Raw genomic sequence first — 20,976 nt, 5'->3', positions numbered from 1 at the left:
CACATTTCAGTGGAAACACCTCCATTTCTGTTAAGGTGGTAACTCGGGGTTAATTATTGATCTAATCCTTATTTTAATATGGGATGCTTCATACATATTTCTGTTTTTTAGGTGGAAGCTGGGGGGGGGTAAAGTGTACACCTAAAAAGCATAAATCAGAAAAACATGAATAATTATGTAAATATTGAACATGCAAATTTTACAAAAGGTACACTCAGAGATTGGCTGCAGCACCTGATTACCTTCCCATTAGCTTACAAATCCAGGTTTGTTGCCACATAATCTGTGAAATGGCCCAAAAGTACAATGAAAGGTGGCAGCCACCACATAAGTAGGGACTACGGTGGAAACTAAAATATCTAGGGATGGCGGAGAATTTCTCCCCGAATCTTCAGGAGGCCGAGCGCCAACACATTCGCCCCCCCGAAGTTGGTTGGAAATTCTCCGCCGGCCCCCCGCCCCCCCCCAGGACGGGACTTACCTTCGGCGAATGTCCCTCCCGGCGGCAGGTCCCGGCGGCGATTCGGCAGCGGTTCGGCGCAGGCGGGGGCAGCAGCCGGTCTCCCGACCGGCTGCCGCCTCTGCCATTGCAAAAAAAAAAAAACTAAAGTAAAAAAAAAAAAAACACCCGTGATAGGCTACGTAACGATTTACGTAGCCTATCACGGCTAGATTTCCAAAGTCAGCCATGATAGGCTACGTAAATCGTCACGTAGCCTATCACGGGTAACTTGGGGGGGGGGAAAACGCGTATGCAAATGGCGGCGCCCATGGGGCACCGCCATTTGCATTCCTTATTTTGGCACGTCTAGTCTACGTAAAGATTTACGTAGACTACGGCGAAAATAAGGGCATGCTATTTGCGTACGCGCTTTTTTTTTTCCCCTCAAAGTCACCCGTGATAGGCTACGTGACGATTTACATAGCCTATCACGGCTGACTTTGGAAATCTAGCCGTGATAGGCTATGTAAATCATCACGTAGCCTATCACGGGGTCTTTTTTTTTTTTTTTTTACTTTTTGTTTCACGGCTGGGGAGACGGGGCGCTTCTCCCCGGCCTGAATTTCGGCCGGGTGAGGCAGGGCGCCTCCCCCCCCGGCCTGAATTTCGGCTGGGTGAGGCGGGACGCTTCCCCCCCTCGCCTGAACTTCAGGGGGAGAAGTGAAGTGCCTCCCCCCCACCGCGAAGCCAAGCTGCGAAAAGGTAAGTGACTTTCGTACATCCCTAAAAATATCCAAACCCATCAATTCTAGCCCTTCTCAGATGACATGGGGTTGAATCCAATGTGAGTCCTACTTAGAGCACACCCATTGAAATGACTTAAGTTACTCATGACTAACCCAAGTCCCATTCATTTTAGTGGATATTCTCTGATTAGGACTCTCATTGGATTCAACCCATGGTGTTTTATATTATCTGCCATTTCAGTAGCAGTACATACACTTTGGGTTGTTCCAGATTTAGTCATACTTCGAGTGTGACCCATTGAAATCATTTGGGGGGGGCCTGACAGATCCCTGCAACACCTCGGCATTTGTGATGCAAGCCACAGATTAGTTTGCCAAATTCGGGAACTTTTCAGGGGGGAGGAATTTGCGCAAATAGCCATTTGCTCATGAATGCAGCTGTGAATAGCTAAGTTTGCACAAAAGTGTGGTCATAAATGGGGTGATTTGTACAAATTACACATCACTAGCCCTGGGACTGCAGAAGTAAAGGGGAATTATACTCTGGCCCCATCCATAAGCCAAAGGAACAAGAGCCACCAACAGCTATTCAAGTAATAACACCATCAAGGGAAGATGCACCAGACTCCAGGTGCATTTAAATGCCTCTTTATAGCTCCCCACTTTGTTCTGCCTTTGAAAAACATGATCTCTCTCCTCTTCATTTTCCCTCCACTCCCCTTCCTTCGTCATTTGAGCTTTTAAGCCTCATGGCAGGGACTCTTTCTCTGTCTTTCTCTCTCTTTATTGATGTGAACCACTTTAGGAGTCAATGATTGTCTAAAAAGCAGGACAAAAATGCAGTACGTTAAACTAAATCAATAAATGATAGCTAAATGGAACCTCCTTCTTCAGGGGCAGTGTACATCAGATGCTAGGAACAAGTAATTGCAGAGGGCAGTTGTCTTCATGGCCAGCTTGTAGGCTTCCCAGAAGAATGTTGGGAACAGAATGCTAGGCTAGAAGAACCAGTGTGTTGACCCAATGTGCTGTGAAGAGGTCAGATTCCATGTTGGGATCATGAGGAAAGGAATGAAAGCTAAAACTACCCAAATCATCATGCCTTGATACAAATCTGCGGTGCCACCACGTTTGGAATACCGTGTACAGTTGTGGTCACTGCACCTCAAAAAAGATATCGTAGAGCTGCGAAAGGTGCAGAAAAGGGTAACCCAAATGATCAAGGGGCAGCAGCCACTCCCCTTGGAGGAATGGTTCCAATTCGGGGGGCATTTTAACTCAGAAAAACAGCTATGTATGGTACAGAGGAAGACCACTGTCACCAGCAGCTCTTACTCCTCATCCGCTTCCTTGTCATTGCTGCCACTTGCTTGACGACTGTAATGCACTCTACGTGGGGTTACCCTTGAAGACGGTTCGGAAACTGCAGCTGGTACAGAACGCGGCAGCTCGCCTGATTAAAGGCAGGCGCCGGCGAGATCGCATCACTCCAGTGCTGAAGGAGTTGCACTGGTTACCAGTTGTTTTCCAGGCCAAATTCAAGGTGTTGGTTTTGACCTTTAAAACTCGATATGGTTCCAGCCCAGCCTATCTTAAGGAGCGCCTCCAGCAGCACCAGACAGGCCGCTTAACAAGATCAGCCTCGGATAGCCTTCTCTCTGTCCCATCAGCCAGGACAGCTAGACTGGTGGGGACGAGGGAGAGGGCCTTTTCTGTGGTGGCCCCCACTCTGTGGAACTCCCTCCCTAGGGAACTCCGTCATGCCCCCTCTTTAATAAGCTTCCGTCGTGCTTTAAAAACGTGGTTGTTCAGGCAGGCATTTGGGGTGAGTTAGGGTATTTTAGAAAATGTTTTTATTGTAGAATTTTATTGTTTTAAACTGTTTTATTGTATGTTGTACATCGCCCAGAGTGGCTGGGTGACCAGCCAGATGGGCGATTAATAAATTTAATAATAAATAAATAAATAAAAATTGAGGGCTCATGAGGAAGCAGGCGGTGGCATCTCCTGCTCTTTCTCATCTCTACTGTTGTCTGGTCCGGAGTGAGTGGCAGGTGAACAAGCAGGTTGCAGTGGCAAAGAGGAGGAGCCACTCCAGGGGGCTCTTGTCAGTGGGCCCCTGCTGGGTGTAGGCCCTTGGCAGGTGCCCAATGAGGCCTACCCTTGATGACAGCCCTGAACATATGATCTTGGAATATTGTGCATAGGTCTTGACATCAGCTAGCCACCATGCATTTCACTATACAGGAGTAAATTCTCCCCCTCCTGAGACCCATCTTTCCATCTGGCAAGCAACAACAATTTCCATCTACGTTAGGAGCCCTTTCTAACCAGTTTTATGTGTTTTAATTATTCCTTTCCCTTCCCATTTCATATCCCATAGGGTCTTATTTTGTAGATTGCAAGTGACCAGCAGGGACTCGCTTTGTTTTTTGTTTTCAACTTGTACCACGCCTAAAACAGCATCAAGCACTTCAAAAACAATGAAGAATAAAATCCTCTTAATGAATCACCCCCCAAAAGCCCCAATCTTTTTTTTTTAATTTTCAAAATCACACAAACCAAAATGTGTAAGCTCAAACTTCATACGATCCAAAGTGTCAGTCATGAAAAACGAGTTCTGCCATAAATGAAAAAACAATAAAAATATAACGATGAGGAAATGACCTAATGGACCAAGGCAGATTGAGTTAATTTGTAATTAATTAACTGCCCCAAGCAGAATCCATAGGGGGAAGTGACCCAACACCAGGATTCCAATTAACAGAGTTCTTTCCCCTTGATAAATTATATTAACTTCATGGAATGTTCCAAATAAAAGAAAAAACTCAGTGTTCTCTGTAAGCCAGCAGGGGCCCTCAAAACATTTCAGGTAATAAATTAAATTACTGCTCAAATGTATATACTGGGAGAACACATAGAATACGTTTTTCAGGGTCTAATGCTAGACCACTTCCCTATTTTTATTATTTGGTTTTTAAGTCATTCATCTAGGGCATTGGTGAGTCAGGACCCCAGTGGAGTTGCAGCCATACCTACGATGGGTTGCACCATCACCATTTCCTTTTAAGGTCCTTAAAGAAAAGAAGATCCAAGACTGTGGAGGGGGAGAGATAGAGTGGAGACAGACAGACAGAGAGTAGTAATGTGCGAGCCCCCTTTGGCTCGTCCCAAAAACCATTCAGGCTTTTCAATGTTCCTTTTGAACACTAAAAAAAAAAAAAATTGAAAGTCTATTTAGCATTCAATACAAACTAGGGATGGACACAAGTCCCTTACCTGATCCCGAAGCTTGCTTCGCGGTGGGGGGGAGGCGCTCCATCCCTCCCACAGAAATTCTGGCTGGGGGGGAGGTGCCCTGTCCCTTCCCCCCTGAAATTCTGGCTGGGGGGGAGGCGCCCCGTCCCTCCGGCCACGAAACCTCCTCTCCTGCCGGGACGCAAATGGCAGCGGCTGTAGCCGCCGCCGTTTGCATCCCTGCAGTCAGCCGTGATAGGCTATGTAAATGTTTACATAGCCTATCACGGCTGACTTTGGGGGGAAAAAAAAAAGCGCGTACGCAAATGGCGGCGCCCATGGGCGCCACCATTTGCATTCCTTATTTTGGCATGTGCAGTCTACGTAAACATTTACGTAGACTATGGCGAAAATAAGGGGAACGCTATTTGCGTTCCCCTTATTTTCGCCGTAGTCTACGTAAATGTTTACGTAGACTACACGTGCCAAAATAAGGGATGCAAATGGCGGCGCCCATGGGCGCCGCCATTTGCATATGCGCTTTTTTTTTTTTTTCCAAGTCAGCCGTGATAGGCTACATAAACATTTACGTAGCCTATCATGGTGTTTTTTAAAAATCTAGCCGTGATAGGCTACGTAAATCTTTATGTAGCCTATCACGTTTGTTTGTGTTTTGTTTTTTTTACTTGGAAATGGCGGCGGTGGCAGCCGGTCGGAAGACCAGCCGCCGCCGCCGAACCGCCGCCGAACCGCCGCCGGAGCCGCCGCCACCAGGGACATTCGAACAAGGTAAGTCCCGTGCCGGGGGGGGGGCGGGGAGGCAGACCATTTCTCCACCAATTTCAGGGGGCCGAATGCGCTGACATTCGGCCTCCCTGAGATTCGTGGAGAAATTCTCTGACATCCCTAATACAAACATTCGAAAAGTTCAACAATTGAAGCAAAGCCCCCTCTTCCATGCCATTCAAGAACATACATTACCCACGAAAGAAAGAAAGAAAGAAAGAAAGAAAGAAAGAAAGACAGAAAGACAGAAAGACAGAAAGACAGAACAAACGGAAGGAAGGAAGGAGGGAAGGAGGGAGGGAGGGATGAATTTGGAGGTGGGGAGGAAGGGAGACAGGGTTGGGCAAGAAGAGTTGTCTTTAGGGCCCCAGGGCATGGTCTCATGTGGCATGAGGCAGCCACCTTGCTGAAGCAAAGCAGGTTTGGGTCTGGTCAGTCCTTGGAGGGGAGACCTCCTGGGAACTACATGTAGCTACCTTGAGTTCCATGATGGAAGAAAGGTGGGATATAACTGTAATATATACAATAAATAAATAGCTGCAAGGGCTATGTGGAGCATCAGGATCATAGGGACTCTCTCTTGAGGCAGTGAGCCTTCCCCACCACCTGTTACACCCTCCCCCTGGAAGCTTACAAGGATGGTCCTATCCTGTTGTTTGTCCTCAGCTCCTGCTTAGCAGAGATATATTGCACCAGGCCTTGGGGATTTCATTAAGCTGTCGCGGCTAACAGCCATGGACAGACCTATCTACAAACTTGTGTAATCCTTCAAAATGCCATGATCCATCTAGCAAGATGACTCGATGACCAGTAGCTTAATTAGGGATGGATGAAGTTGCCAATTTCAGTTCCTCTCAGTTTCTCATTTTTCCAGTCTTAAGTGTGGTTCAGCCTGAACACTGAGAATTTTAAAAACAAACAAAAAAACCATTCACATAAACATTTGTATGCATTTGGGGGCACATTTCTCCTAAGGCATGCATTTTTGTACCCTGTTTTACCTAATATATACATTTTTGCAAGCAGTTTTCCTAATATTATATATTTCAATATTATTTTCATGAGAATGCACAGTTTTTATATGCATTTTTTAATTATTGCAAAATTCAGAGAAGCACAAATTTTGAAGGATGCCTGAGTTTCAGTTTGTGCTTTGGATTGAAAGTGTAAAATTAGGTAAGTCCACATTAACATGTGAACTGAATGAAATTCTCCCCCATCCCTTACATAGGTAGCTTTGAAAAAGCATAAGATGCAGAGAAAATGCATCTAAGTATCAATGGCTTTTAGCCATGATAACAAAATGGAGTATCTGTGAGCAGAGGCAATATGCCTCTTCAATATAAGGGATGGCGGAGAATTTCTCCACGAATCTTCAGGAGGCCGAGTGCCGACGCATTCGGCCCCCCGAAATTGGTGGGGAAATTCTCCGCCAGCCCCCCGCCCCCCCCCCGGGATGGGACTTACCTTCGGTGAATGTCCCTCTCAGCGGCAGGTCCCGGTGGCGGTTCGGCGGCGGTTCGGCGGGGGCGGGGGCCAGTCTCCCAACTGGCTGCCGCCGCCGCCATTACAAAATAAAAAAGTAAAGTTAAAAAAAACACACACACACACTTGATAGGCTACATGCCGATTTACGTAGCCTATCACGGCTAGATTTCCAAAGTCAGCCGTGATAGGCTACGTAAATCGTCACGTAGCCTATCACGGGTGACTTTGGAAAAAAAAAAAGTGCATACGCAAACGGCAGCGTCCCATGGGCGCCACCATTTGTGTTCCTTATTTGGACAGGGGTAGTCTACATAAAGATTTACGTAGACTACGGCGAAAATAAGGGAACGCTATTTGCGTTGCCCTTATTTTCGCCATAGTCTACGTACATCTTTACGTAGACTACCCCTATCCAAATAAGGAATGCAAATGGCGGCGCCCATGGGGCGCCGCCATTTGCGTACGCGCTTTTTTTTTTTTTTTTCCAAAGTCACCTGTGATAGGCTACATGACGATTTACGTAGCCTATCACGGCTGACTTTGGAAATCTAGCCGTGATAGGCCACGTAAATCGTTACGTAGCCTATCACGGGGGTGTGTGTGTGTTTTTTTACTGTACTTCTTTATTTCGCGGCCGGGGAGACGGAGCGCTCCTCCCTGGCCTGAATTTCGCCAGCGAGGGATGGGGCACCTCCCCCCCCGGCCTGAATTTCGGCCGGGCGAGGCGGGGCGCCTCCCCCCCTCGCCTGAACTTCGGGGGGAGAAGCGAAGCACCTCCCCACCACCGCGAAGCAAGCTGCGGGACAAGGTAAGTCCCTTTCGTCCACCCCTATTCAATATACATTGCTATAGACTGACAACAAGGCAAGATCCTTGTTCACGCCCTCCTTGCAACTTCCCAAAGCAGGGGTGCAAAACCTCCTTCAGCCCGATGGCCAAATTCCACTTGGAGAAGCTGCATTCCAGTGGTGGGTGGAGCCAAATGCAAAAGGGGAGTGGCCAAAAATAACAAAAATACCAGCATATTTTAGCTCAAAGTTCTTGCTGCCAGCAGCTAAACCTTAGGATTCTAACCTTTTAGAGTAGGGGGAAATCTGAACAAAAGCTGTGAAGTGATCAGTAGTTAGGGGGAAAGGAGGAAGAGGGTAAGGCCATCTGGGAAACCACAGAGGGTCAGACTGGGATCCCAGGAGAGCCAAATTTGGCCCCTGGGCCTCTGTCCCAAAGGCATCAGGGTGGCCCCTGTTAGGAGCAATGTTCATGGTTAAGGCTACCAATGGCTACTAGTCCTGATGGCTCTGTGCTACCTCCAGTACCAGAGGCAGTGAGCCTATGTCCACCAGCTGCTGGGCAACATGGGTGGGAGGGTGCTGTTGCGATCACGCCCTGCTTGTGGGTTCCTCGTTGACAGCTGGTTGGCCACTGTGTGAACAGAATGCTGGACTAGATGGACCCTTGGTCTGATCCAACAGGGCACTTCTTATAACCTCATCCACTCAAGTGATCCTTGTGTTTTTAAGAAGCTCCTCTGAACCACTTGACATTCCTAAAAAGGAAGACATCACTTACGTTTGTGTTGCAGAGTTTGTGCTGCTTGTAGGCTCCGGTGCACACGATCGCTGCAGCCCTCTGAACAAGAGTCTGGCTTTGGGCCGGCTGGCGGGCTATGGGAACATGCGCAGTCAAGTCCGTATCATGGAACAAACTTTGAGCTGCTGGGAAGGCCTGCAGGCGGGGAGCAGTCTGCTGGTAAAAGGAGCCACTTGCCAGCTGAGGCCTGCGGGGAGGCCTGTGGTCTTCTTGGAACAGACTTCCATGGTGATGCAGATGGTTAACCGGGTGAGCAAGTGGGGTCCCGGCACCAACCGCCTGTTGGTTTGATGCATTCTGTGTCAACTGCCTCTGCTGCCGTCGCGGTTTCTGCACCAATTGCCCCGTATCAGTCTGCAGTGGTAGTATATAGGGCACTTTCCCATAGCCATACTTCCCAGGTCCGATCGAGCCGTTATTTCTGCCTCTGAGGTCAGGAGAGAGAAAAACAGGGGGAATAAGTTAACTCAGCAACCATTTAAAAAATATATATATATTTATCAACAGTGTCAAGGCCAGCTCCAGGTTATTTATTTAGAGAGCAACCCTATGACCCCTATACAATGTCTGGAGAGTCATAGGATACTGGGCTCCCCCTCCCCTCCAAGGTTGGAGACAGTGGTCTGACCATGGAAGGCAGGTGACAGAGCCTTCCTCAACAGGAGGAGCTGAGAGGAGGTGGGAAGCATCCCACCCATCAGAAGTTGGGCTGAGAGGAGCCCCTTGAAGGGAGAAGGAGACCAGAAATAACCAGCCAAGCACAGCGGGAAACCCATCCATTGGAGCTGAAAGGCAACTGTCCTGCTTTCAGTAGCACTCTTGCCAAGAGATTTAGTTTGCTAATTAGACCTAAAGGGCAGCTCTTAGCTTTTGTAGTCACTTCAAAGGTAAATAGGTGCTATTTGCTGCAAAAAGAGCTTGTGGACTGCACAGCAAGACATCTCAGTTGCCCCGTTACTCAGCCGGAGGCCTTGGAATCCCTGACACCTCCAGGTTCAGGGTCTTTGGATAACTGAGGGACAATCAATAGGACTGCACCCTTATTTAATTTGAACTCAGCCCTTCTACCAAGAAAATGGTACTCAGGGTGGCCTACAATGATAGATAAATAAAACTTGATGAAAACAGTGATAAACCAAATATATTAAAATGCAATTAAAAACACAATGATGACAGAGTAAAAACAGCACCCAAGCCAGCAGACCTGCTTACATACCAAAGACCTGTTTGAACAGAAACATCTTCGCCTGCTGGCAGAAGGATGCCAGAGAGGGAACCAACCTCAACTCCCTCAGCAGTGAGGTCCACAGCCTGGGGCCAGCCACCACGAAGGCCCCATCTCACGTCCCCATCAAACGTGCCTCTGATGGTGACACGACAATGGGGGCTCCAGGGCACTGTGGGAATCAACATGGCCGCCAGCTTTCCAGCTGCCGCTGTTGCAGGACACTGTCCGGGTAAGCCAACCGTAGTACCGGTGGGCCCTGCCAAGGTACTCCATCCCAGCAAATGTCCAAGGACCCCCAGAAAGCACCACTGATAAACCTAATCACACATCACCAACATTTCACAGCTGCAAATATGGACATGTTTGTAACATTTTTGTACAAGCGGTCACAGCCCAAACCCCTCCCTGCCCCCCATTGTCACACGTTCCTGAAGGTTTTGCTTCCCCTCTTGTACACCACTGTGTTGATTTGGTGCAGGGGTGTCAAAGCTCTCTCAGCCCAAGGGCTGAATTCAGTTTCAGAGATGCTCTCAGGGACCACATTCCAGTGGTGGGTGGGGCTGAAAGCAAAGGGGGTGTGGCCAAAGACAAAAGGGACAGGTCCAAAATACCCAAAAAATATCAGCATGTTTTAGCTTAAAGGTCTTGCTGCCAATAATTGAGCCTTAGGAGAGGCATCTCAACCTTTTAAGAAGGGGGGAAATGGTGCAAAGGCTGGGAAACTACCAAATGATCAGCCATCAGGGAAAAGGTGGTGGGCAGAGAAGGAGGCATGGCCATCGGTGGACCCTGTAGGGCTGAACTGACCCCAGGTGGGCCAATTTTGGCCTGTGAGCCTGAGGTCCAACAACCCTGATTCAGTACGTAATAACCTATTCTCTACCCATTTCAAAGCCAAGCACTTTTTGTTTTGGTTGAAGAAATATTGGGGAGGGGGAGGGGGGGACCCACCATAATGGTCCTACAATATGTTGTCTATCAGCAGGATGCAATGTACTCTGGCAGCTGCGCTGTATAAAATGACAGGCTGAGCACTGCACAGTGCCTTAGTGTTCATGCGCGTGAATGGGCATGAATATGTGCTAGAGACAAGATGCATCACTCAGAGGTTGAACTTCTAAAGACCTCTCCCCCTCCCACCTCTGGGGAGAAGGATCTTGAAGAAGGATTAGCTGTTTACCCCTAACAAAAATGTTAATGAAGCATCTCCAGAAGGCAAAAAAGGGATAGCGCTTTATCAAGGTCAGGCAGATTGGGACAGGGGCCAGAAATTGGGGAAATGTGTAGTGTATGTAATCACATATGAACAAGGGCCACAGTTCAAAGAATCTCCACCACACATGCCAGAATTGTCCACCGATCCTCTGGTGTTGTTTTCATGTTCCCTTGCCAAGCATGCTCAGTATGAAGGGTTGGAAGGGTCCTTGTGGTGTGAGAGCCAGTGTGGTGTAGTGGCAAGAGTGTTGGACTAGGAGCTGGGAGATCCGGGTTCTAGCCCCACTCGGCCATGGAAGCTCACTGGGTGACTTTGGGCCAGTCACAGACTCTCGGCCCAACCCACCTCACAGGGTTGTTGTTGTGAGGATAAAATGGAGAGGAGGAGGAGAGTGTAAGCCGCCTTGGGTTCCTTCCAAGAGGAAAAAAGGCGGGGTATAAATGCAATAAATAAATAAATAAATAAATAGTGACTACACCCTCTGTCTACACCCTTGTGAGGACACAGGTGTAGACAGAGGAGTTGGAAAGGGACAGAATGCCATGACACAGGAGTCCAGCAGTGACATGGACTCTGAGGCTGAAGAACCAGTGGTGCCACTGCAGAGCTGCTAGGGACCCCTGAGCCCAAGCAACCAAAGACTCCCAAGCCTAAGACTCTCAAGCCTAGCTTCAGCACCAGGTCAGCACCCCCTTCTACAAGAGCCCCACCTTTCATTGAGATAGATGATAGATAGATGATAGTTAGATAGATAGATAGATAGATAGATAGATAGATAGATAGAAAGAAAGATAGATAGATAGATAGATAGATAGATAGATAGATAGATAGATTTATTACATTTATATCCCACCTGTCTTCCATTGTAGAACTCAAGGTGGCTACATGTGGTTCCCAGGTGGTCTCCCCTCCAAGCACTGACCAGACCCAGATCTGCTTAGCTTCAGCTAGGTGGCTGCCTCCTGTGCCTTCAGACTATGTCTTGGGAGATGATGTGCCAATGCTGGCAGCATGCCAGGCATGAGCTCTTGGAGAGACAGAGGAATGCTAGGCTACAGACCAGAGGCCGGTCCCTTTAAGGCTTCCATTTTGTAGGAAAGGGTGGAGTCTGGGACTGTACAATAAAAGGCTTCAGTTTGGTCTCAACCCTTGTTAGAGTGAGTTGCTCACTAGTAGCTCTCCTCCTTGTTTCCTTACACTGAGCCCCGTGGGCTTCTACTCAGTCCAGAACAGGACACAGAGCCCAAAGTCAAGGCTATTGTTTGGCTTTGAGGTCTCTTCATGCTTAACTATGCAGAGCCCCTGAGGCAGGGTCCCTCCAGATGCATCCTACCTGTTGTACTGCAGGGCACTGAGCTAGAAGGGCATCTTCCTGAGCCACAACAAAAGCATGGAGCCAACATTTCTGAGAATGCATTTTTGGTCGGAAAGGAATGTTGCAGAGACCCAGCCCCAATAATCTAGATCAAAGATGCTTTCCAAATCCCTTGTTCCTTGTGTTTATTTTCTTACTTGCTCTCTCCGATTGTCTCTTGGGGCATTGTCAAGAGGGATTGTCTCTTGTTACACTGACATCTTTGAAAGCCATTTACTTAACTTTTCCACATTTGTGGCCTCCCGGGGGTTTACAATCCATCTACGCGCTTTAAGCATGTGTGAACCACAGTGTTGATTTAACCTGCCAGACAAGAAGCCATCACTCTTGACTTGTTTACCTGGCTTCACCTATTCTTTAACAGCAACAACCGCACCATTTCAGTTTTCTGCCATTTTTTTAATTACTTAAAATTACTTTTAGGCCACCTTTAAGGGTGGAAACCTCCCGTGTTGAAACACACAGGACTTGAAGACTAAAAAGCAGGGTGTTACAATAATGACAAAGCAAAACTAGGGGAAATAATTAGGGATGGTGGAGAATTTCTCCCCGAAACTTCGGGGGGCCGAACACCAACGTGTTCGGCCCCCCGAACAAGTTTCGGGGAGAAATCCTCCACACACACCCCACCCCCTGCACCCCCCCCCCGGGATGGGACTTACCTTCGCTGAATGTCCCTCCCGGTGGCGGGTCCGGCCGGCGGTTCGGCGGGTGTTCGTGCGAGGCGGGAGCGGCAGCCGGTCTTTCGACCAGCTGCCACCGCCGCCATTGCAATAAAAGAAAAAAAAAAACACGCCCCCGTGATAGGCTACGTGACGATTAACGTAGCCTATCACGGCTGACTTTGCAGATCTAGCCGTGATAGGCTACGTTAATCGTCACGTAGCCTATCACGGGGGCATTTTTTTTTTTAAACTTTCGAGTTCGCGGCCGGGCGAGGCGGGAAGCCTCCTCCCCGGCCTGAATTTCGGCCGGGGCGAGGCGGGAAGCCTCCCCCCCCCAGCCTGAACTTCGTGGGGGGAGCAGCGAAGCGCCTCCCCCCCACTGCGAACAAGCTTCGACAAAAGGTAAGTGACTTTCGTCCACCCCTAGAAATAATGAAGACTGAAAATGGCAAAGTATTGCAGCTTAAGAAAAATAAAAGATGGATAAAATATATGCCTTAAATCTAGTGGTGGGCTGAATTCCCCCCCAAAAAAATTCTGTAGCACCATTAACAGGCTGCAAAGAGGGAGATATAAATTACATTTGTGGAGTGACCCTCCCTGGCACAACTCCATCTTCCATGCAGGTAGCAGCTGCCATTTTGTTTTGCCCAAGAATGACATTGAACCTAATTGAGCTGAACTCTTAGCTATGAAAAAAGCTTCTATTTACCATTTCCCCACATCTTTCCATCATTGAGAAAGGCTTGGGTTGTTTTTGTACCACCTGGGCAGCACCTCCCCAAAAAACTAAATCACAATGAACAATATTTAGCTCCAGTTCCTGCAAAATCCTGAACAATCTTTTGCAGAGTCACTCACTTGTGCAAGATCTCCTGCAGGACAATCATTGCCGTGAAGAACCTCTCCGTGTGATAGGGAAAAGATATGCAGCTATTGAAATTAGATGTTATAGTGCTGGGAATGGTAATTCTCCACTAATGTTTACTTATTTCTTATTTATTCATTTATCTATTTATTTAAAGTGTTTTCTGCCCACTCCTCGGTCAAAAAGGCTCCTGAGGCGACTTGCATACAATCAATAAAAACAAGACTGCTCCTGCATTTCACGTGCAAAGTAGCTGCACTACCATCGAGCGACAGCCCTTCTCACAAAGATGGTCTTAGGTAGCCATTCCTTGTCCATCTTAGCTCCCTGCATCTCCAGTATGGTGATAAAAATATTGACCTACCTTACAAGGCTGTTGTAAGGAGTTCTGAGATAATGTATGCAATGCTTTTGGAATACCCTCAAAGTTCTAAATATCAATGCTAGGCATTATCACTAGTGATTTGGGAACAGATTATCACGTATTCCATTTTAGACTGGAATCCCATTTTACTTTTTTATAATACCAGACCATAGTGGGTACTTAATAATGAAACGTTGACATGGAAAAGAGATTTGGCTTGTCATGTTGATGTTCCTCATTTTGGAATGGGGAAGGAATTTTCACACAGATCAGACTGGCTTACACCCAGGGTTTTGCTCAGATTTTGTTTTCTTTATGTCCTGTATAGCAGAGTTTGCTTGAGTCTTCTAATTATTTTTATTTTTTTATTTTTTTATTTATTTTTAAATTTATTAATCGCCCATCTGGCTGGTCACCCAGCCACTCTGGGTGATGTACAGCGTATAATAAAACAGTTTAAAACAATAAAATTCTACAATAAAAACATTTTCTAAAATACCCTAACCCACTAATTATAGTCTACAGGTGCTTCTGGTCTGGTTTACCTTGAGCATGCCTGCTTTCTGCTTATGGCCATCTGAATCTACATCGCTGCTTTTCTCTTGTTGGAACTATTGGATCTATTGGGGCATGTCTTTATTATTTTGTTTATTTATTTATTTGTATGACCCACTCATGTTGAAAGACTACACACACCTAAAAAAGGTAAAGGTGTCCCCAACCAGTCGTGTCCGACTCTAGGGTGCGGTGCTCATCCCCATTTCGAAGCCGAAGAGCCAGTGCTGTCCGAAGATGCTTCCGTGGTCATGTGGCTGGCATGACTGAACACCGAGGTGCACGGAACGCTGTTACCTTTCCCGCCGAGGCAGTACCTATTTATCTACTTGCAATTTCTTGCTTTCGAGCTGCTAGGTTGGCAGGAGCTACACACACCTACTCAAATGCAAAAACACACACACACCCCAAACCAACCCTGCTATGCTATATGATGTGTTGCTGCCAAAATTCATATTTCCTGGTCTGGAAAAACAGATGTGGAGGACTCAGAATGCTTGTCTCAAATCTAGCTGCCAGTGATGGCCCTTCCCTCCCCATCTTCCACCAGAAGGATGTCTGAAGAAATATGTTGTCCTGAGGAGATGGGAGAAGGAACAGATTAAGTTTTAACTCAGAAGGAGAGGAATTGCAGATGAGAAGAAAGCAAAGAGGAACAGGCCAGCAAAAAGCAGACCAGCCCCAGAGGAAAACAGGGGCACTGCAACCCTGGGTGCAATTGGTTCCAGAAGTAGGTCTATTCTCATCCCATCCATCTGGGCAACTAAATCAAGCATCACCATCTAGCTCCCCTCCCCCCCGCCATCCCTTTCCTTGTGTGTCGTGTGTCTTTTTTATTATTGTAAGCCTGAGGGTAGGGCCTAATTATTGGTTCATGTAAACCTCTCTGGGAACCTTTTGACTAAAGACTGGGATAGAAATGCTTTGGAGGAAGGAAGGAAGGAAGGAAGGAAGGAAGGAAGGAAGGAAGGAAGGAAGACAAGGCACTACAACCCTGGAAGTTCTTCTTTGGCTCGGATTTTAATCTGATGCTCTGATTTGGATTCCTGCATTGAGCAGGGGGTTGGACTTGATGGCCTTGTAGGCCCCTTCCAACCCTACTATTCTATGATTCTATAAGACCTGAAATCCTCCCTCCTTACCTGCATCCCTCCCACCCACATATCAGTCTCCCAACCCCCTCACTTATTTCATTGCTTTCTCTGCAGTAGGGGAAGGGAGGTCTTAGTTTCCTGTCCTGATTTAAAAGGCAAGCACAAACCATAATTTGCTAGTTTGGATGAAAAGGCCAACTATGGCTTGCCTAGCATTGGGAAAGGAGGGGTAGGGTTGCCATGTATAAGATAAGGAGGGAGCACATGAGCCCAAGAGTCCAGCAGGGTTCATTCATGTAACACCAAATTATGACTTGGCTTGACAGATGAACCAACCCAGTCAATTTGGTTGTGAAAGACGTTCACCTTGCATGGGAGAGAAAGTCGTATTTCCTTCATCATAGAAGCATCTGGAAACAAAGGTTTAACTCACAGCTTCTAATTATTAATGTCTTCATAGAGGTTTATGTTCTCACCTTAGCCAACACTCAGTTGAGAAAGAAACTATTATCAGCTTCTGTTTTGCCTTCAAGGACTTTATGAACACCCCTGGCAACCTCAAATTAGAATGCAATTTGTTGCTTTGAGATATGCAGTTATGCATTCAATTAACAACAACAATGATCTCTTGGATGACGTGAGCTTGTATTTTGGCCCCAATGTGTGTCAGGCAGAAGGTGCAGAAACATACAGCTTTGGGGTGGGGATGTGATCATCAGGAGCTGACAAGGGTAGAACTGGGAACCCATGGCTCGGTGCATCTCTGCCTCATGTCGTCAGCCATTGCAGCTACTGGCTGGAAGATCTCCCTGGGGAGCAAAGGGTTTCCAAGCCCCAGAAATATTGCCCATCCAGGCTGGTCACTAGTTCTCCTCAGTGGTAAGGACTGTTCCTGCCAGAGCTTTCTTTGGGCAATGTTAGCCTTTGCTGGCTCTAGGTGAGGTCTGCTCAGGGTTCAGCACTGCACAGGACCATCTAGCACAGGGCTGCAGAACCTCTCTCAGCCAGAAGGCCAAATTCAACTTTGGAGAAGCTCTCGGGGGGGGGGGGGGAGGCATTGCAGTAGGGATATTGGAGGAATCCATCCATGGGGTGAATGAGCTTTCATCAGTTCATCCCCCTGGACTTTGGCTCACTTCGTCATGAGCTGGTCCAGTTCAATCTGTATTAAGTAAGGCCAGCTCACAGATTTTTTTTTGGGGGGGTATACATAGAAATTTGTGAAAATTTCAGGCACAAATTTGCACAAATTACACGAATTACAGCTGATATTTTCACAAATTATGGCCAACATTTGCACAAATTACAGTCGCAATTTGCACAAATACCTGTTTATGGAAAAAAAAACTGAGAAAAGTTCCTAGATTTTGGGGGAAACCCACAGCTCATCTTGCAAATGCAAGCCAAGCTGGGCAGGCTGTGGCAATCCATCAGGCCCAAAAAGGGATGGGTTTTCAAACGACGCACATCGCTACATTCCAGCAGTGGGCAGGGCTGAAAGTGAAATGCGGTGGGCCTGAAGGCAAAAAAGGCGGCACCAAAATATCAAAACTGCCAACATATTATAGCTTAAAGCTGTTCCTGCCAACAACTAAGCCTTATGAGAGGCATTTTTGAATGCAGGGTGGTGAAAACTGCACAAAAACTGGGAAACTTCCAAATGATCAGTCGTCAGAGGAAAGAGGTGGGGCCAGAGAAAGGAGTGAGGACAAGGGAAGGTACTGGATTGGGACCCCATGCAGGCCTCATTTGCACCCTGGACTAGCAAATTCCTGCACCATCAGTGACCCTGAGGAGTCATCAAATCCTGACATCCTGCCCCTGGACCAGAATTCAACACTCTGTTTACCTGGGCTCATGTCTGGCTCTCAGATTCACCCACCACTCTCAGAGCCAAAGGCACAGAGGAGACGGTGAGCCAGTAGGGATGCCAGAGAAATCCATTTGGGGGGTGGAGTTTGATTAGTTTTCCTAGGCTCAGCCCAAGAGTTGGTACCCAGCTCAATCTGCAGTGAGTTGGCCAGTTCATGGATTTTCCAGGAATTTTGTGTAGGGGCGGGGGTTCTACAATTAGTGCAAATTTCTGAGCAATTTGCATAAATAATGGCTGAATTTGTGTAATTTGCACAACTCTGGTCGTAATGCGTATGAGTTGCTCAAAAATTTGCACAAATTGTGGAATCTTTCCCAAAAAAATGCACAAGAAAGTCCCTGGAATTCAAAGAACAGCCCGTAGCTTGGCTCACAGACACAAAGCGAGTTGTACATACGGCACAATTCTGTCGAGCCAAAAAAGAACTGGATTCCCCTGCAACAGACATCCCTACGAGCCAGGCAGTAGTTTCAAGGCTGCCAGCGAACTGCCCAGCTAGCTGCATGTAAGTCTACTCAGGGGCAGGAAGTCCATGTAAGCACCTAGGGATGTCAGAGAAATCTGCAACAGATTCAAATCAGTTTGGATTTCTATGAAACTGACCTGTCGATTCCTCAGTGGACCAGCTGTTTCTGAGTTGTGCAGCTGCCAAAGACTTATGGACCACTTTTTTTACTTTTGGGGGTGGGGAGACGCACCTGCAGAAGTGGAATGAAGTTCTCATACATCCCTAAAAAAATCCAATTCTGTCACTGAGTGGACAATGGAATGAAAGACGCCTGACAATCTGTGAAACACACACGGAGCAGATTTAACAAAACGAGTACATCCCTATAAACACCTGCCTGAATTAGGGCCTGGCTGAGAGCCAGGATGTGGTGGAGCCTCCAGCTCCTACAGAAGTTCTCAGTTTGAGTTTAATCATTGCTGAAGCAACAACTCCCTTAACTCTTCCTGAACTGGGGAAATGGAGAAGTGCCTAATTCTGACCCCTTCCCCCCACCCTTCCGACACCTGGCTCGATTCTTCTGACTCCTGGTCCCACCCCTGGGTTTCATTCCATGGCTGCCTATGGCTCAGATATGAAACTTCTCAAGATTTCTGCATGTTGAGAAATCCATCTAAAATTGCTGCCCACAGCTTGCTTGGAGGCTCCTGGTCCAGTTCATTTGTATGTAGTCTGACAATGAAAACAGCACAAGAATCTGATGAAACCAATACCTCATTTCATGAGATGTCTCTGATTTGTACCCTACTTTGTGGGGGGTTTGTGCAGAACTTAGGGTCTATCCCTCTTTTTTTAATTGTATCACCTTAATTGATGGCCAAAAGAGGACATGATTAACGCAAAGAAGGTTGGCCAAAAATAATTCGGCATTTGGTTCCAAGGCAGGTCAATGACGAAGTGATTGAAAAGGCTTTAAACATTCTTAAATCGATTATTTTTCTACAAGGGTGTTGTTTTGTCAAGTAAATCTACAGTGACAGACTTAAACTGGTTTAACAGTCTTCCTTGTCTCCTCTCAGAATTGTAGCTCCCTCTGTAGAGGGAACGGAGTCTCAGAAATTACAGTCCTGAGGATTCTTTGGAAGAAGCCATGACAGTTAAACTAGTATAAAACTAATGTGACATAGAAATGCCCTCCAGTTCACAACTAAAGTTATCCTTTTCTTAATTAGTAAAGCGATAACAGACCTAATGATATTTTACTCCAGCTTCAGGGAGTTACCCATCTGCTCCCAACCAAAGTGGGGATATATGACTGGTTTGCTTATCACAAATTGTGTGCCCTAACAACTATTCCTAATAACTATTTATTTTTGTTTTATTCGAAGGCCAACTGTCAATACCACAAATTCTGTGTTGGCGTCATTCAAGCTTTTGTGAAGGAAGAGAGTTTTGTATCCCTTACACTCAGCGTTCATTTAAACAGTACATCAAGTTTGGCTAAAAAAAAAAAAAAAGTGCTGTTAGCAATGAAGCTATGAATGGAAAGCGAGCTACTGTTTAACTGATAACACATGTTGAAAGGCAAGTATTTCATGACATTCAACATCTCATAAGACTTTCAGAATTTACTGGACTTATCTCTAGTAGAGGCACTATCTCCCTGATAAAAAATTTTAGAGCTGCTAGTATCATTCTTCTAAGAGCCTCTGCAGAACCTGTTTTTTGTTTATTTTTATTTTTTTCTAGGCACAGGAGCCGTGCTTGATCTCTCAAAGGAGGTGCCAGGAACTGGAAGCCATAGAAACCGTTGTGTTCATCAGAAGCCAGGTTAATGGATAAAGGATAAGGCTATCAATAGCTACTAGTCCTGATGGCTACATGCTACTTCCAGTACCAGAGGCAGTAGGCCTATATACAGCACTTGCTGGGGAACATGGGCTGGAGGGTGCCGTTGCGCTTGTGGGTTTCTTACAGGCAGCTGGTTGGCCATTGTGCGATCAGAATGCTGGACCAGATGGGCCCTCGTGTGATCCAGCACAGCTCTTCTTCTGTTCTTATGAGTAGTGAATCTGGACCAGATCATCCAAAGGACAAAATGGGGCATTTGCCTGGGGCCAACCAACTTCAGGGGCCTACAGTGACCTGGATTCCAAGCTTTTATCTTTTCTTTAAAGTCTCTAGAGCAAGCTTCCCCAGCTTGACACCCTCCAGAGAGGTTGAACTGCATTTCCCATCGTCCCAGCCAGCATAGCCAATAACTATGGTTTATGGAGTGATGGGAGCTTTGGTCCAACAACTCTGGAAGATGTCAGGTCGGGGTAGGCTGCTCTAGACCCTGTAGCTCCAGAGATACATAGCAAAATTTGCAAGTGGAATTCTGCCCAATTGTTTAGTGAGAAATAAGCTTGCTCCCACCTTTGATTGTGTATAACCAATGGCAGACATCACAGGGAGGGCTGGTGTGCAAGGAAAGCCATGTGATCCATAAAGACAGGAAGGTCTAGAGCAGGGGTGGGCATCACGCAGGCTGCAGGCTATATGTGGCCCCCACTGCTGCCCTGCCGAAATTTGGTAACCTGGTGGCAAAAAGAATTGCCAGTGGTGGCCCAAAAAAACCCTAGCAGTTTGCTGCCACTTTTTGACAGCAAATCACTATATAGGATTCAAACAAGTTATATATGTTTTAATTTTTTATTATTACATTTATATCCCGCCTTTTTCTTGCAAGGAACCCAAGGTGGCTTACATGATCCTCCTCCTCTCCATTTTATCCTTACAACAACCCTGTGAGGTAGGTTAGGCTGAGAGTTCATGATTGGCCCAAAGTCACTCGGTGGTTTCATGACCAAATGGGGATTAGAACCCGGGTTTCCTGAGTCCCAGTCCAACGCTATAACACCACACTGGCACATTTGTCCTTTTAAAGCATCTGTAGTGGCTTACTGCTGAAATTTGGTGGCAAGCCTCTAGGTTTTCATGCTGCCACCACTGCCACTGC

At 46.8% G+C, this 20,976-nt stretch overlaps 1 protein-coding gene across 1 annotated transcript in view; it reads right to left on the bottom strand.

The window, feature by feature from the left end:
• The window catches only part of THSD4 (thrombospondin type 1 domain containing 4), a 564,631-nt gene that overhangs the window by 521,886 nt on the left and 21,769 nt on the right, over positions 1–20,976 (bottom strand). Inside the window, 1 exon segment of the mRNA XM_084817856.1 lies at positions 8,269–8,716. Coding sequence (XP_084673982.1) covers positions 8,269–8,716 — 448 coding nt within the window.

The sequence above is a fragment of the Heloderma suspectum genome, chromosome 11, assembly GCF_057233095.1.
Source record: "Heloderma suspectum isolate Gila_16-S chromosome 11, 16-S_ref, whole genome shotgun sequence".
In the NCBI taxonomy this organism is placed as follows: domain Eukaryota; kingdom Metazoa; phylum Chordata; class Lepidosauria; order Squamata; family Helodermatidae; genus Heloderma; species Heloderma suspectum.
Note: the sequence above shows the minus strand (reverse complement) of the source record. Positions and strands in the feature narration are given on the sequence as shown.